Raw genomic sequence first — 16,690 nt, forward strand, 5'->3', positions numbered from 1 at the left:
AGAAGACTCAAGCAGCTAAAGGAGTAACAAAAATCACATCTGAGAAATAAAGAATATCGAAGAGTTCATAATGGAACCTGAAACGGATCTGAGGACAGAATAAGGCCAAGAAACTTGGCGAGATATGTTTTCTTCTGAAAAAGAGGATTAATGCTGATATCTACTATTAAAGATCCTTTGAAGAAGTGGGAGGATGTCAGAACAACGGTCTTAGAATGGCATCTAAACCAGGTTGAGGCTTGGGGATTTCTACAATTGCAATGCTATTAATTACTTACGAAAAATCCTGAAGAAGAGAGGAAAGCAATTGACATTAGACATATTCTTTAACCATTTCAAACGGAAAAAAATATGACTAATAAAAATGCAAGACTGTGTGTGTATGTATTTTTATTATTACATATAAATAAACGTAGTAAGAAAGTATATATTTTTTATTTTTTGGGGTCTTTAGAACGAATTAATTAAATTCCCATAGAAATCTATGATAAATCGATAATCGGTTAACGAACAAAGTCTTGGAACGGATCATGTTCGTTAGCCGATCACCCACTGTATATATATTCCTGTCTGTTCTGTAAACTTGGTTATTAGGCCTACCTTCTAAGATATATATCTTACTGAAAACTTTTACATATCTGATATTTTGATAGTCTTTTAAATAGTAATTATATACAGGGTGATTCACTAGTGGCATTTAGTAGTTTTTTTCTCAGAAACAGTTAGATAGAAGGTGGGCCTAATAAGCAAGTTTACAGAGCAGACAGGAATGATTTTGGTGACTTTGGATAATCTTGAAAAAGATTATCCAAAAGTCACCATCAGCATTTTTGAGATACAGAACAAAACAGGGATTTTTTTTAAATTATAAGAAGCACTTTTGAGCTATTATATGGATAGTACACAACAAAATAAACAGTTTGAGAAAAAACTACTGAATGCCACCAACGAATCACCTTTTATATATAGAGTGTCTACTTAAACATCTATCCAAGGACAAAAGAGATATTTCAGCATTGGTTAAGGTTTGCATAGGTTGTGGACTGCAGCAGACACAAATATACCAAATATTATGTTGCTATAACATATGACATACACTCATTCCACTGCTATCTGCAACCAACATAACAAGAGGATGTCGCACAACAATTTGAATGGTACAACATGATGCTAAATTTACAGCAAAACAAACTACAACTTCTTAAGCACATTTTATGAACTGATGAAGCACTTTTTCCTGAAATGGAATGTAAAATTGTCATAATATACACAACTGAGCAGAGCTTGCTTCTAATACCTGCAACACCAAGCAAATTTTACTGTAAACATCTGGTGTGGATTTGGGATGAACAGCTTCTTAGCACTGTATTCATTAATGGCACCATAAATAATGACTGATATCTGAACATCTTAAACACAACAGTGGATGAATAGCTTGATGATGACTTGCCATTGGTGTAACTACAGCAGGTTTGGTACTAGCATGATGGTGCTCACTTCATTCTTGGACAGACATGTGTTAGTGGCTCATAGAGCTGTTTGGAAACTGCTAGATAGTACAACATGACCCTGTTCCACAGTCCCACATTTCCCAGATTTGAATCCTCTGAATTTTTCCCTACAGAGTCACATAAAGCATTAGTGTATGATGTATACCCAGCAGCACTATATGATGTTGGTGAACATTTTTATTTTGGATACTGATATTCACACAAATCTCATCCCCAAAATGAAATTCCTGGATCTGTTCCTGCACACATTACAAATTCCTGGGGTTCTTTTCACACCGAGATTTGATCCTGGATCTTCAGAATGATGCCTTAAATAGATTCTCATTGTTACTTTAGTGTTGGAATAAGCATGGATCACATGCATACACTTAAGCAAAGTTGGAAAGATGTATTTTGCAGTAAAACTGGAAAGAAAACTTCTTATAGGTTTCCAACCTCATTTCCAACAGTCCCTAGAGCTTTAATCTAACATCTTAATCACCCCAGCCATTCAGCCATTGAATTAAAATATCTGTAAAATTATCCTTATTTTGATAACCAAATTTAACTATATACTAATTATAGTTAATATTTAACCAAAAAACAAAATGACTTTTTTAAATGTAAATATCTTTTTTTAACATATAACAACATCGTTTTTAAATGTTAAATATTATGTTTATCCATATTTTATGAGAATTTTGTTCAGTTTGAAATAAATTTTAGATTATATATATATATAACTTGCAATATATAAATATTTAATTTAGAATTCCCAATATCAGTAATATTAAACGATAATGATATTAGCTAGTATTCATTTTTCTGACTTCCATCTTGGAAAATATCATATCAATAGTTGATTATTCAACAATATTGAACACCACTAATAAAAACTGTCAATGCTGTTGGATTTTCCAAGCATTCTTTATCTGTTTTCACCCTCTAATAATTGATACCATTACCTTTGTTTTCAGATGTGCTGAACATAAAATTACTAATATGAGTAATTATTTGCAAAAAAGGGGATCATTTAACTATTTTAAAAATATTATCCACCCCTTCAACCCTCAAAAAATATTACTCACCCCATCTTTTAGTCTCAGGGGATGTTGAAACATTGAGAAGTGCAAAAGAAGTTGGGTGTTTTTACAAGAAGAATATTTACATTTGCAATTATTACGGAAGATATGATAAATAACTGAGAAAGTTTCATTGGAATCAACAATATAAATAACATCTACCAATTTTGTCAGTATCTGTTAGTTTTTCTTAGAATGAATCATTTCAGCATTATTTCTTAAATTTCTGACAATGATAAATTTATTTTTAATAGTATAAATAATATAAAAAAAACAAATTTTACTTACATATTTCCCAGAGCAACTTCACATAACAACAATAGTCCAACAGGATTTTGAACACTAGTGTAACAGTAATTTGCACTTTTTGATACCATGTCAGCAAAATAAATGCCCTTGCCAAACATGTAACCAGTCTATGTAAATATAAATAAATATACTGTAGTTGATTCCACTTTTTTCAATTTTTTAAACTTAAATATTTAAATTATTATACATAATAAATACTTACGGAAGGTGCTTCTGGAGGAGCAATTCGTAGACCCTGAGATAAAATACCTGCGAAGTTTGTCAGACGTGATCCATGCCATAATAAATAACGATTTGGCAAATTTTTGAATGGTTTGAATCGCTTTGATTCTCCATGTCGCGAAATTTTGAATACCTTAAATTGGTTTGAAAATTTTTTTTTATACAAAATTTTAATAAGCAATTATAAAAATTATAGAAATTATTTGTGTCAATATGAAAATAATAAAAATTGAATTTTTACCAACCTCTTCTAATTTTAACGTATACTGATCATGAGTTTTTGCATGAGTGTTTTTAATGTATGAATTAATTGTCTTGTATTCATCACTAGATTCATCAAGAACATCAATGTCTGTTTTCAATTTATTATAATGCTGAGTAACAGGATCAACACTCGAATCACCACTGGCTTCTTTTAAGAGTTTATAAGCAACTTCCAATTCAAGCAATGAGTCTAACATTTCAAGTTTACTCTGAAAATGTATTAAAAATTAAATGGAATTATGTAAAACATATATAAATATTAATAAAAGGTTGACAGGGTGGAGACATGGAAGGGGTCATGTGTCATATCTCCAGCATGGTCAGACTTAATGAATATTTTACTTATTATCAGCTTTCACAATTTTTTTTTATGAAACTCTTCTATACCCTCTCAAAATTAAGCTTTTTGTAATTTTATAATAGTACAGTAAAACCTAGTTAAGCTGTATTTGCCTTAATAAATCAAAGAAAATTACAAACCTTAATAATCCTATCATTATCCAAAAGGGGAGGCTTCTTTAAACCAAAATCATGAGGAATCAATGTGTAAAATCTGTTAGAGGCATCCAATATTTTTGACTGATTTTCATTTTTGTTTTTAAGCTTTTAAAAATTTAAAAGTTTTATTATTATATTTAATTAATAATTACATATATATTATAAATAAATATTCTCGTTACCTCTTGAAGTTCTGTTAATACAGCATATGCTTGTTCAATTTGTTTTTTAGACAGTTTACCCAATGGCATTTTCTTCAAATCTAACTAATAATTAAATTCAAATAATATGNTTGCAATATATAAATATTTAATTTAGAATTCCCAATACAATCGACCCCCGTATAAGATCATTGATTATTTCGTTTTATATGAATTCCATGTTGTACAAGTCACTTAAATTTTACAAATACGTGAGCCGTTCACAGCCCGGTACACGTATTTGTAAAATCTAAGTGACTCGTACAACATGGAATTCATATAAAACGGAATAATCAATGATCTTATACGGGGGTTGACTGTATTACAACAATGATATAGTGTGAACTCTATATCATTACTGCAATGGATAGGATAGCGCATAGCACTCACCTGTGTGGAAAGTGTTACACTGTGGAAACTATATAAGTATTTAATTTTACACATCTAACAACTCTGGTTTTTTCATTTCTGAATGGCACTTAATTGTAATAAGTGCCCACCGGTGGCACAGTGGATAAAACCACCGAACACTAATAGATTGTTTTGGGTTGGTGCATTGCCAATTGGCTGACCACGTGGAATTTTCTGGGTTTTCTTCATGTCAGTAACACCTAAATAGAGGCCAGTTTCACATAACTCTTTCCAGGAGGCATTCCCTTGGTAGATTGCCCACGTGTTGTGTTACCATAACTAAATAAACCAAACTAAAATTCTAATAATTTTTCTATAAACTTGCTATTTATGAGGACATAATACCCCCATAGTATATAGGCATTCTCATAATGTTCTTAAGATGGGTTAGACCACATACATTTTTGAAATTTATGATCAATAATGCCAGGTATAACAAGTATATCAAACATTGCAAAGCTCAATAAGTATATAGAAACATCACCAAACAATTGCCTAAATAATCGTGCTATAATTCTGCTAATGTAATGATTAAATACAAAGTAATTTGGTAATACTAGAGGTAGATGTTAGTTGCCATCTCTTAACTAAATTAATAATTATAATTTTAGTAATTAGACTGGTTTGCAACTAGCAAGGGGAGGTTGTGGTTTCAAGCCCTGCCTCAGGTCAGTTTTTTTTCTGCCAGAAGGTTCTAAATTTATTTAAAATTATAATTATTAGAAAATTTAATTTAATACAATATACTAACCGGATAGTTTTTACTATAGCTTACAGTGACTGTAAACAAAAATGTTCACTTCCNATAAAAATTATAGAAATTATTTGTGTCAATATGAAAATAATAAAAATTGAATTTTTACCAACCTCTTCTAATTTTAACGTATACTGATCATGAGTTTTTGCATGAGTGTTTTTAATGTATGAATTAATTGTCTTGTATTCATCACTAGATTCATCAAGAACATCAATGTCTGTTTTCAATTTATTATAATGCTGAGTAACAGGATCAACACTCGAATCACCACTGGCTTCTTTTAAGAGTTTATAAGCAACTTCCAATTCAAGCAATGAGTCTAACATTTCAAGTTTACTCTGAAAATGTATTAAAAATTAAATGGAATTATGTAAAACATATATAAATATTAATAAAAGGTTGACAGGGTGGAGACATGGAAGGGGTCATGTGTCATATCTCCAGCATGGTCAGACTTAATGAATATTTTACTTATTATCAGCTTTCACAATTTTTTTTTATGAAACTCTTCTATACCCTCTCAAAATTAAGCTTTTTGTAATTTTATAATAGTACAGTAAAACCTAGTTAAGCTGTATTTGCCTTAATAAATCAAAGAAAATTACAAACCTTAATAATCCTATCATTATCCAAAAGGGGAGGCTTCTTTAAACCAAAATCATGAGGAATCAATGTGTAAAATCTGTTAGAGGCATCCAATATTTTTGACTGATTTTCATTTTTGTTTTTAAGCTTTTAAAAATTTAAAAGTTTTATTATTATATTTAATTAATAATTACATATATATTATAAATAAATATTCTCGTTACCTCTTGAAGTTCTGTTAATACAGCATATGCTTGTTCAATTTGTTTTTTAGACAGTTTACCCAATGGCATTTTCTTCAAATCTAACTAATAATTAAATTCAAATAATATGCAATTTTAATATAATTATTTAATGCTACGAATTTTACAAAAATCTGAAAAATGCTTACTTCAAATTCAGTCATTTGTCTTTTCATACTTTCAATATCAAATATCAGACATATTAATTCTTGAACAGCTTTAGGTAATTTTGAATCAACTCCAGGCTCTAATTTCTTCATTTGTGGATCACTATCCTAAATGAATTTTTACACATTATAACAATAATTTTTAAAAAAAATATAATTTCTAAAAATAAAAGATTATCTTTTGATAAAATAAACGAGTAAATATAAAACACTCTTTCTTAAACCGATTTCGAGTGATTTATATCAGCAGACAAATAATTAACAAAGATACTATACTTCAGCCAACGTTATTTCTTTTATTATTTTCAAATTTCTCAAAGAATTTTCCAAAAGGTTCTCCAAAATTTTCCAAAAGGTTGGCTCAAGTATAGTATCTTTGTTAATTATTTGTCTGCTGATATAAATCACTCAAAATCGGTTTAAGAAAGAGTGTTTTATATTTACTCGTTTATTTTATCTAAAGATAATCTTTTATTTTTAGAAATTATATTTTTAGAAATTTCACCAATCCCATTGTTTTATATTTTTATTGATCAACAATAATTTTTTGTTCTTAAAGTTAACTGTGAGGATAACTGGGCAAAGAGTTGTGACTAAACTCTCTATCACTTAATCGGCATTCAAGTCTGTAAGACTTGCTCACAGGGTTGTAGGATGGCTTTAAATTGATTTTAAAGAAAGTGTGGAGACAAGGCAATTGTATAACCATCATCTCCTGTCATGCTCCTGACACCAGATAGAAAAAGTACTCGCACCTTATCACGTGTTTATGCGAAGTTTAAGAAATAGGAGGGCTGTTACATTAATGAGTGGGGAGAGTCACGGATAAGTCTGACTCATAGCAGGTGAACGGTCCAAATTTAGCAAATAAATGGAATCAATAACTAAACATAACAATTAACATTTAATAGATAAAAGAAATATATTATACATTGCTCCAAATCAAATACAAGTCAGCATAATCAAACTTAACTCTAAATATGCTTCTATTCTTAGATATATTATTATGCCAAGCGTATACAGCTAATCTTAAATGAGAAAGTAACAATTTCTATCCTATCCTCATGAGAGAGAGAGAGAGAGTTTACAAATATAATATAAATTGTACTACTTTATGATGTAAGTTGGTCAGTAGTCTGTAGTCAGAGGAGTATGGGAGGTGGATGTGGTACTGTCATCTTCTTTATGTAGGTGCACAAAGTTAAAATATGTTGAAGATCTTTTTGGACGAAGAGATGCATCTTATATGGCAGGTCGTAATTTCGAGAACTGCCTGTCGTCTATGTGGCAATGTCAAATTTCTATTGACTGCCTTCTGTGGCACCTTCATATTATGGAGGACTGCCCTCAATGGCAGGAAAATCACCCTTTTATTTAGTACAATTTGACCAATAGTGTAAAAGGGGTTTCTATGGGATGACCACATGTAAAAGGGTGACCGCAGTTTCTATGGGATGTGTAATGAGTGCAAAGGGGGTAAACAGACATATGGCCATCCAAATTATAAATAAGGCTGTGTGAGAAAGGAAGTTGATTTCCCTCTTCTCTAAAAACAATGAATGTAACTTTTCTTTTTTGTAAACAATGTGTAGAGAAATAATATAATTTTCTTATATTAATTAACCTAATAAATCCCAATTCTCACATAACTAATAAAAATTTAAAATTAAATATATTGAATTCAAAACTCATGCTTTTTTGAATTCAATAATTTTAGAATGCTTATAAATTGGTTTTCCACAAATGAACTTGTGTCACTGCAAATTGACATGATCAGTAAAAACTTTATTGCACATATCACAATTCAGATCTTTGCCCTGGCAGATGTGAAGACCCTATTCCAAAATCGTGCTCCACATGTTTCACAAGCATGAACACGTTTATGTTAATACTGATGATGTCTGAATTCTATTATATCTGTAAACACTTGTGAACATTTAAGCTGCTTGTACAAGAAAACGTTGATCCATGTGAAAGAGCAAAAATAAAAATTCTGTTCTTGAAAAGAAAAAGAAGTCTGAAAATTTGATTCCATTGATTTGTGAAATTTGCAGATCAATGTTTTCTTGAACAAACAGTTTAAATGTTCACAAGAGTTCACAGATGTAACAGTTCAGACGTCATCAGCATGAACATATATTCATGCTTGTGAAACATATGGAGTGCACAATAGTGTTTCTTAGTCTCCACATATGCCATGATAAAAACTTAAATTGTGATATGTGAAATAAAGTTTTTAGTGATCACGCAAATTTTTAGTGACAACTTCATTCAGGGAGAACAAATTTAGAATGCTAAAAATGTCTTTGCTACCATGAAATATTTTAGTATAAAAAAATCAGAATTAAAAATTTTTGATTTTATAGCAATAAAAATTTTTGTAATTAGTAAAGTTAAGAAATATAATAGACATAAACTTATGAATTTATATCTCTTCATACTTAATTACATAGAGCAGGGCTTCTTAAACTTTTTTAATTCACGACCTCATTTATGATTGTGATTTTTTTCGCGACCCCCAAAAAATATAAAATAAAGATATATACAAATTTGCAAAAACAATAATGGTGTACTACCACAGTTCACTCTTGTGATACAATGGAAATGAAACAACTGAATACACTGAATAGTGACAACACTACACTAGTTCACACTACAATCAGTGTCGCTGAATCGTTGTCTTGCTGCACCAGAAGTGACACAAAGTGCAACTCACGAAACCTATGACACAAAGCATGCCATTTTCAAACTCTCACAAATTATTTTCAATATTTTGCATTAAATTCTCGCGACCCCATTTGGGGTCACGACCCATAGTTTAAGAAGCCCAGACATAGAGTAAAGTCTTATATTTTATTTTTATTCTAAAATATACACAGTTTGAAAAAACAACATAACTTAAAGCCACTGTGCAATATTAATCAAATTCTACATGTGGAATGGCAGTGAAACACTAAAAAATCCATTACAACATCACAAGACAAAAATACATCATTATAGAATATTTTTGTCAGAAACATTTAAAAAAATCAGAAAATAGTAAATAAATAGTCTGGTAATTAATGCAAACTGAAACTGAGTAATGTTAGAAATGGCTTTATAACTTACTAATATGAAACATTTATAATGATGTAATAAAGTTTTTATTTTTTCATTATCATTCCATATGCAGAATTTGATTACTATTGCATGACAGCTTTAAAATGCATAATTTTTTTTTGCAACAGAGTGTATAAATTAATAAAAAAAATCTTATTTATTATGTTAATACTATTAATTTATTATAATTTAATAATTAAGAAATAAATTCAACCAAAACAACAATAATAAACATGAAATATTAATATCTGAAATACTAAGGATTTTTATATCCTTAGTATTTCATTTTAATTTTTCAAGTATTGAAATGTTATACAAACCTGGCCATAATCAATATCAAGAGGATAAAATTTATTTGGATGTTTCACAAAATTGTTTCTCTCTTCCCACATATTTCCAGTCTTTTCTTCATACAACCTTTTAAATTCTGTAACTGCATCCAATTTTCCATAAAATTCTTCCAATTTATTTCCACCAATTGTGGTTCCCACCCTTCCCCAAGATCTAAACACCCAGAATCTAAAAAATGAAAAAATTGTTTGATTATTAAAATAGTTCCTAAAATTATTTTAATAATCAAAATAATGCATAATCTACATACTGGTGAGATCTATCTCCTGCTAAAAGTTGCAATTTGTAATAAGAGTTAGTTCCTTTAATAATGTCAACCATGCCCAAAATGGCATTGTAAATATTGCCATTTTCTTCATATACATGTGCGACATCTTCCAAACCTAAAAATAACAATTATTTGTTGTTTAAACATTTAAATGCATTCAAAATATATACATAAATTATAGTATTATATGGTATGGCATTAAATTTTGTTACTGTAATATAATGAAGGTTAATTATGCACTTTAAAAAACTTTTTAAATCTTGTTATATCAAAAATATGAAATACCTGAATCTGGCTCAACAGCTGCAGCTCCTTTAACTGTCATTTTCATCTTGGTAGGAATACTTTTAGTAAACATCTTCTCTGTAAATACAGATATACTAAAATACATGCCATCAAATAAATAGATACTACTTTTTCAATGTATGCCTCGTATCTGTCTCTGGACAAACACTTAATGGTCCACAGTCATCAGAAGGCATCAATGTATTAATATAGGGAAATAATGTGATAGTCTGTTTTACTCTTTCAAACTATGTATCTTGTATTCCCCAAATACTTATTTATTTATTACTCACCTTCGTGTAATTTTTTTTCAAAACGACTGATTTTCACCGTTGGCTGAAAAATTCAATATATTTGAATATTTTTGTCAGATATATAAAAAATAACATTATTTATTATTATACATTATTTGTAAAATAAAACTAACATATAACTAACACCTTATCCTTGCCGAGAAATATAATTTATTTCAAACAAACGTTTTCAGCCTGATTCACAGGCCATCCTCAGGTTGAGAACCAAATTTGAATTAAAGGATTCCATTAATGGAATACAAAATTAAATAACCAACAGAGTAACATAAAATAAAAATGTAAAAAATGTACATAGAAGTATTAAGAAATACAATTACTAACACATCCAATAAAATTACTATTTTGACTGGTTAGAGCTCTTATTAAATTTCTTAACTATAAACTTCCATGCAGAGGAAAGACTTTCTTCATCCCTCGCATTTAAACAGCCTTCTGCAACTTTTCAGCTGTCAACGCCAAAGATGGGGAAGATAAAGGTTCTATGATGGCTGCCGCATTCCATTTGACTACAGATCCTGGTGTTTGCGCCATTTGGGACAAAATTGTTGCATTAGACACCTTTCTGATATTATAACTATGTTCCTTGATTCTAAGTCCCAAACTCCTGATGGTTACTCCAATAGAGTCTTTTTTAATGCCCAATTGCATATTCTCATAAGGAATTCTATAAACCCCTGCTTTCTCCTCTGACATTATAGCATCCTTATCATTTCTGAGGATTTTGTATAAATTAGGGGCCCTTTTTATCAGCATTCTCGAACCTTTTTTGTGAGCAATCTCTTTGATAACGCTATTCATACTTTCATTATATGTAAATTTTACAATTCCAGTGGGAGCATTTTTAAGACCCTTTTCTTGATGTTTGCTTCATACTTCCTAACCATTCCCAGAATTGCGCTTTTTCGGTAACCTAGGGTCTTGGCCACGCTCATTATTCTATTTATTTCTTTACTCCTGTCTTGTACTGTTTCACAATACAAAAATGCCCTTCTTATTAAAGCTCTGAAAGCTGCAATTTTATATTTATATGGATCCTTGGATTGGGAGGGAATATACAATGGGCTGTGGGATGGTTTAATAAAAACGCTAGTGGACAGATGGCCTTTTTTTGAATTTAATACCAATGTCTAGAAAATGTAGATCCAAGGAACTCTTCTGCTCCAATCTTAAAGTAAGGCCATCATTGATCTTATCCAAAAAATCCTTAATCCTGCTGTTATTTCTCCATAATATAAGTAGGTCATCAACGTATCTGCTAAAATACATGATATCCTCCTTAAAACCATGAAAAATTCTTCTTTCCAGTCTCCTAACTACCAATTCGCATAGGATCCCTGAGAGCGGGCTTCCCATAGGGACCCCTCTTCTCTGTCTGTAGATCTGTCCATTAAAAGCGAAACAAGATTCACGGCAGACCAAACTAGTCAAACTCTCTACTTCTTCAGTATAACTAAGCAATTCCGAGTTATTACAGTATAAGAAATCCAATAGCGCCTCCTCGCACGATTCTATCTTTACTGACGGATACATGCTTTCATAGTCGAAAACAGTTGCAACTTCATCTTCCATTANATGATTCTATCTTTACTGAAGGATACATGTTCTCATAGTCGAAAACAGTTGCAACTTCATCTTCCATTAATGTAATATTTTGCAGATCTTTGACCACTTTCATAGGATCACACACAACTAGAGTATCCGTGTCCAGCTGGAAGGATAAATACTCATGCAACTTTTTTTCTAATACTTTAATAAGAAGGGCATTTTTGTATTGTGAAACAGTACAAGACAGGAGTAAAGAAATAAATAGAATAATGAGCGTGGCCAAGACCCTAGGTTACCGAAAAAGCGCAATTCTGGGAATGGTTAGGAAGTATGAAGCAAACATCAAGAAAAGGGTCTTAAAAATGCTCCCACTGGAATTGTAAAATTTACATATAATGAAAGTATGAATAGCGTTATCAAAGAGATTGCTCACAAAAAAGGTTCGAGAATGCTGATAAAAAGGGCCCCTAATTTATACAAAATCCTCAGAAATGATAAGGATGCTATAATGTCAGAGGAGAAAGCAGGGGTTTATAGAATTCCTTATGAGAATATGCAATTGGGCATTAAAAAAGACTCTATTGGAGTAACCATCAGGAGTTTGGGACTTAGAATCAAGGAACATAGTTATAATATCAGAAAGGTGTCTAATGCAACAATTTTGTCCCAAATGGCGCAAACACCAGGATCTGTAGTCAAATGGAATGCGGCAGCCATCATAGAACCTTTATCTTCCCCATCTTTGGCGTTGACAGCTGAAAAGTTGCAGAAGGCTGTTTAAATGCGAGGGATGAAGAAAGTCTTTCCTCTGCATGGAAGTTTATAGTTAAGAAATTTAATAAGAGCTCTAACCAGTCAAAATAGTAATTTTATTGGATGTGTTAGTAATTGTATTTCTTAATACTTCTATGTACATTTTTTACATTTTTATTTTATGTTATTCTGTTGGTTATTTAATATTTAATTTTATCTTATTCCGTTGCTTATTTAATTTTTAATTTTGTATTCCATTAATGGAATCCTTTAATTCAAATTTGGTTCTCAACCTGAGGATGGCATGTGAATCAGGCTGAAAACATTTGTTTGAAATAAATTATATTTCTCGGCAAGGATAAGGTGTTAGTTATATGTATAGTGATTTGCTGAGTACTTTATGATATTAATAAAACTAACTTTTCTAAATGTAATATTACAGCATTCTTAAAATATTTTATTAAAATTATGAAATAATAGTTTGTACCATATTAGATTTAGGCTTATAGAAGCTTTACCACAATAATTTTAAAGGTTAGTTCCAATAAAACTCTTGGTCATAATATATTAATTCAGATGAGGAAAATTATCTAAAATTAATATGTTACTATTTCCTGTAATTGATAGAATTAGCTGTAAGTCTAACTGATATACAATATTCAAAATTTAGTGTTTCAAACAAATTTAAAACAACTAAATACAAATAAACTAAACTCCAACTACATAACTAAATGTGGAAAGTAGCATTCTGCTGTCCAATAAAAATTATAATTTTGTATAAAATGTTTCTGAGTAAACTTATATTCATGGTGTATTCTTACTTTTTGATCAACCAAATGATTAATTTTGTTATATAAATTAGATAACAGTGAATTTCTTCTGATGACCATGAGTATAGATGAATTGTTTTAAGAGTGCTCATGACATGCAGTAATCAGACAAATGTTTGGCTGTTAACTCAAAATCGGGTATATTTAATATAGAAATGGCAGAATATCTTTGAAATACAGGTAGGCCTCCTACAACACGGTAGATACGTTCCTTGAAAATACCGCGTTGTGGGAAATCGCGTTATAGGAGACACCAACTTAATACAAAAACTGGGATTCGGTTCTAAAAAGAGAAAAACTTGGCGTTTGAATGACGTTTTTTGAATTTTCCAAACCAGCCATTGCTAGCCACGAATTTAACACTGGTTTCATCAGCTGACGACTGTCCCATTTGTTTTAAATAATCAAATATTTTTAAGGCTTAGTGTTTAAGTGCAGTGTTATTTAAAGGCACCCCTTTCTTGTTCATATCTTCTACCCATAATATTAGCGCTTGTTCCATTTTTTTCATTATAGGCGCTCTTGGATGAGCAACATTTTTTGCAAGAATAGATGATCCGAATGTGACCAAATTTCTGATCTTTTCTCCAGATTGCTTAATCAACCGAATAGTCGACTCATTTAAATTAAAATGCCTACCAATATTAGCTATTCGCTCTTGATTTTTTATTCAATCCAAAATTTCTATCTTTGTTTGAAGAGTTATAAATTTCCTTTTTAATGACAGTCCTTTCTTTTCATTCGGCATTGTTATGGCTAAAATTTTTTCAATCAGTTTTGTGGGCAGTAAAAATTGCAAAAAATAACTTCCTTTCACTATGTTGTTAAAAATATACACCCAATAGAAGTTTATACTGTATTTTGGACCATTTTTGCAATCCCCACTTATTGAAAGAGTATAAATGATCGAAAATTTAGTGATATATTTGAGTGTTTATGGTAACTGATGCACATCTGTCTAGAAACTGGTCTTCCCCTGAAACTTTCAAGGGAATAACATGCCAATGTCAACAAACAGCTGTTTTCAAAGACTTTTAGCTCTGTATACCGAACTGCGGCTCTTATCACGTGATCCATTGCGATTTTCCTGTTATGTGAAGATAATTTGTTTCTAATTATCGTAAACCATGTTGTAAAAGTACTGCGTTGTAAGAAAATTTCTGCATTTTTCCAACCGCATTGGAATGAAAACGTGTTGTAAAGGTACGCGAAAATGCAAAAAGGCATTGTAGGAGGCCTACTTGTACTTACTGTATATTTTTACTTTCCAACTAACCCTCGTATATTCTCATAAAAAAAAAAACATAGATATTGTATTTCTTCAATTAAACTCCAAAGAGTTTATTTTTAAAACTTATATATCCCCAGGGTTTATTTGAAGATCAAAGATTTAAAAAAATGTAAATAATATAAATAAGCCTTTAACTATCCAGCAATAAAAATGTTTAATAAAAACGTTTTCAACCATTTTTAAACGGCCATCTTCAGTTGAACCAATATTAAAAAAGAACACTAAAAAGGAATGTATGAAATACAAATTAAACAGAAACCAAAATGTGCATGCGTAATTCATCAGACTTGCGTCTTCTGAAAATCTATAAGTAACTTGCAAATAACATAAGAAAATAAAGCCACAAAAAAAAAAAAAAAAAAAAAAAAAAGAGGGAAATATACGTTGATTACAACGTGTTAATCTGCGTTACTGTAAAAGGATTTCCAGGTATAAGACAACCCTTCTGCATCTCTATGATTAATGCATTCCTTGCTTATGTGTGCCTTGTGTATCTCTATCCTTCAAGGTGCTTCACTGCTTGTTTGGAATTTGTGGCTCTAATGATTGAGGCTTGATCCCAATATACCTTGACCTCTTGCTGTTTGGCAAATGCTGCAAGCACTGTGCTATCAAGGTTCTTACTCAGAGTATTTATTTATATTATTTACATTTTTTAATTATTCATTCCAGTATAAGTTCTTGTTGTTATTTATTTATCAAAGATTTTTTTGAGAATGGTGTTTATTACCTTGCAACAAGAGAGATGATTGGATAAAAATTAAAAGGAAAACCTTAATTACTCATACATTTTCCAAACTATTGAACTATTTATTGACTATATGGGTTACAACTACAACATTTGAAATAATTATCATTTTCTTAGATAACCTAATTCAGCATCTTCCAATTTGGTTATTGCATTGCAGTGGCATGCCGTGACATTTGATGATAGGGAAGCTGTGTTTCTGTAAGAAGCTGACTTCCAGCGGCAATCAGTTAATTCTCTAAATGTATTTTTAATAGATTATTTATCTGACATACTTAATAAATAAACAAGTTCAATATAATTACATCTTATTAGATTCAATAAATTCCCTACGCCCTCTAAATGCCAATTCTTGCTTTGATAAAAACATATAACATCTATTAATTTAGATAAAATATATCTATTAGCCATAATTACCTTGTTATAATTTTCAATATTTATTTTATATTATTTACTAATGTTAAATTCTATTCTGCTTTGATTTCCAAATTGCTTCAAATACGAAAGAATTGACGATTTTTTGCGTCTTTTGCCAGCTAAATTGTCAAAGCCATTCTTATTACACACACTAATTTCATTTGAAAATACAGTAGTAGGCAAGCCAACAAAACAATTTTTGCATTTTTATGCATCTACAGAGCCATTTTATCGTGAAAATGTCAAACAAATTTTTTATTGAAGTGTTTATATTTAACTTAGGCATTAGCCTTTCCCTTTTAATAATGTTTTCTTTTTCATTATATGATCTTGAGCCAAAACTTTTTAAAATTAAATTTTCAATATTGCAATTACATTCTGAATCGCTAGCCACAATATAAGGGCTAAAATTAAAAATAAAATTATAAAAACTTACTTGGTGAAATAAAATGTGTGGGGGATATACATACCTGGTACAAAACATTCTTCAGTTGTACGAATATACTTTTAAAGAAAATTATAATTAAATATAGCTTTGTAAAGAAACGTACGTAAAAATAAC

At 30.3% G+C, this 16,690-nt stretch overlaps 1 protein-coding gene and 1 non-coding gene across 2 annotated transcripts in view; both read right to left on the bottom strand.

Annotated features, from left to right (window-relative positions):
• The window catches only part of LOC111616588 (poly [ADP-ribose] polymerase 1-like), a 74,271-nt gene that overhangs the window by 4,144 nt on the left and 53,437 nt on the right, over positions 1-16,690 (bottom strand). The window contains exons 7-16 of the mRNA XM_023357984.1: positions 10,524-10,566; positions 10,231-10,308; positions 9,928-10,060; positions 9,647-9,845; positions 6,210-6,335; positions 6,043-6,126; positions 5,843-5,965; positions 5,344-5,571; positions 3,084-3,236; positions 2,861-2,988 (exon numbers count right to left, since the gene is read on the bottom strand). Coding sequence (XP_023213752.1) covers positions 2,861-2,988; positions 3,084-3,236; positions 5,344-5,571; positions 5,843-5,965; positions 6,043-6,126; positions 6,210-6,335; positions 9,647-9,845; positions 9,928-10,060; positions 10,231-10,308; positions 10,524-10,566 — 1,295 coding nt within the window. The remainder of the gene's footprint in view (positions 1-2,860; positions 2,989-3,083; positions 3,237-5,343; positions 5,572-5,842; positions 5,966-6,042; positions 6,127-6,209; positions 6,336-9,646; positions 9,846-9,927; positions 10,061-10,230; positions 10,309-10,523; positions 10,567-16,690) is intronic.
• On the bottom strand, positions 10,365-10,499 carry LOC111616590. The gene has a single exon (XR_002755278.1).

Source organism: Centruroides sculpturatus, unplaced genomic scaffold (assembly GCF_000671375.1).
Source record: "Centruroides sculpturatus isolate CEXI.00-Female unplaced genomic scaffold, Cexi_2.0 scaffold1409, whole genome shotgun sequence".
Classification (NCBI taxonomy): domain Eukaryota; kingdom Metazoa; phylum Arthropoda; class Arachnida; order Scorpiones; family Buthidae; genus Centruroides; species Centruroides sculpturatus.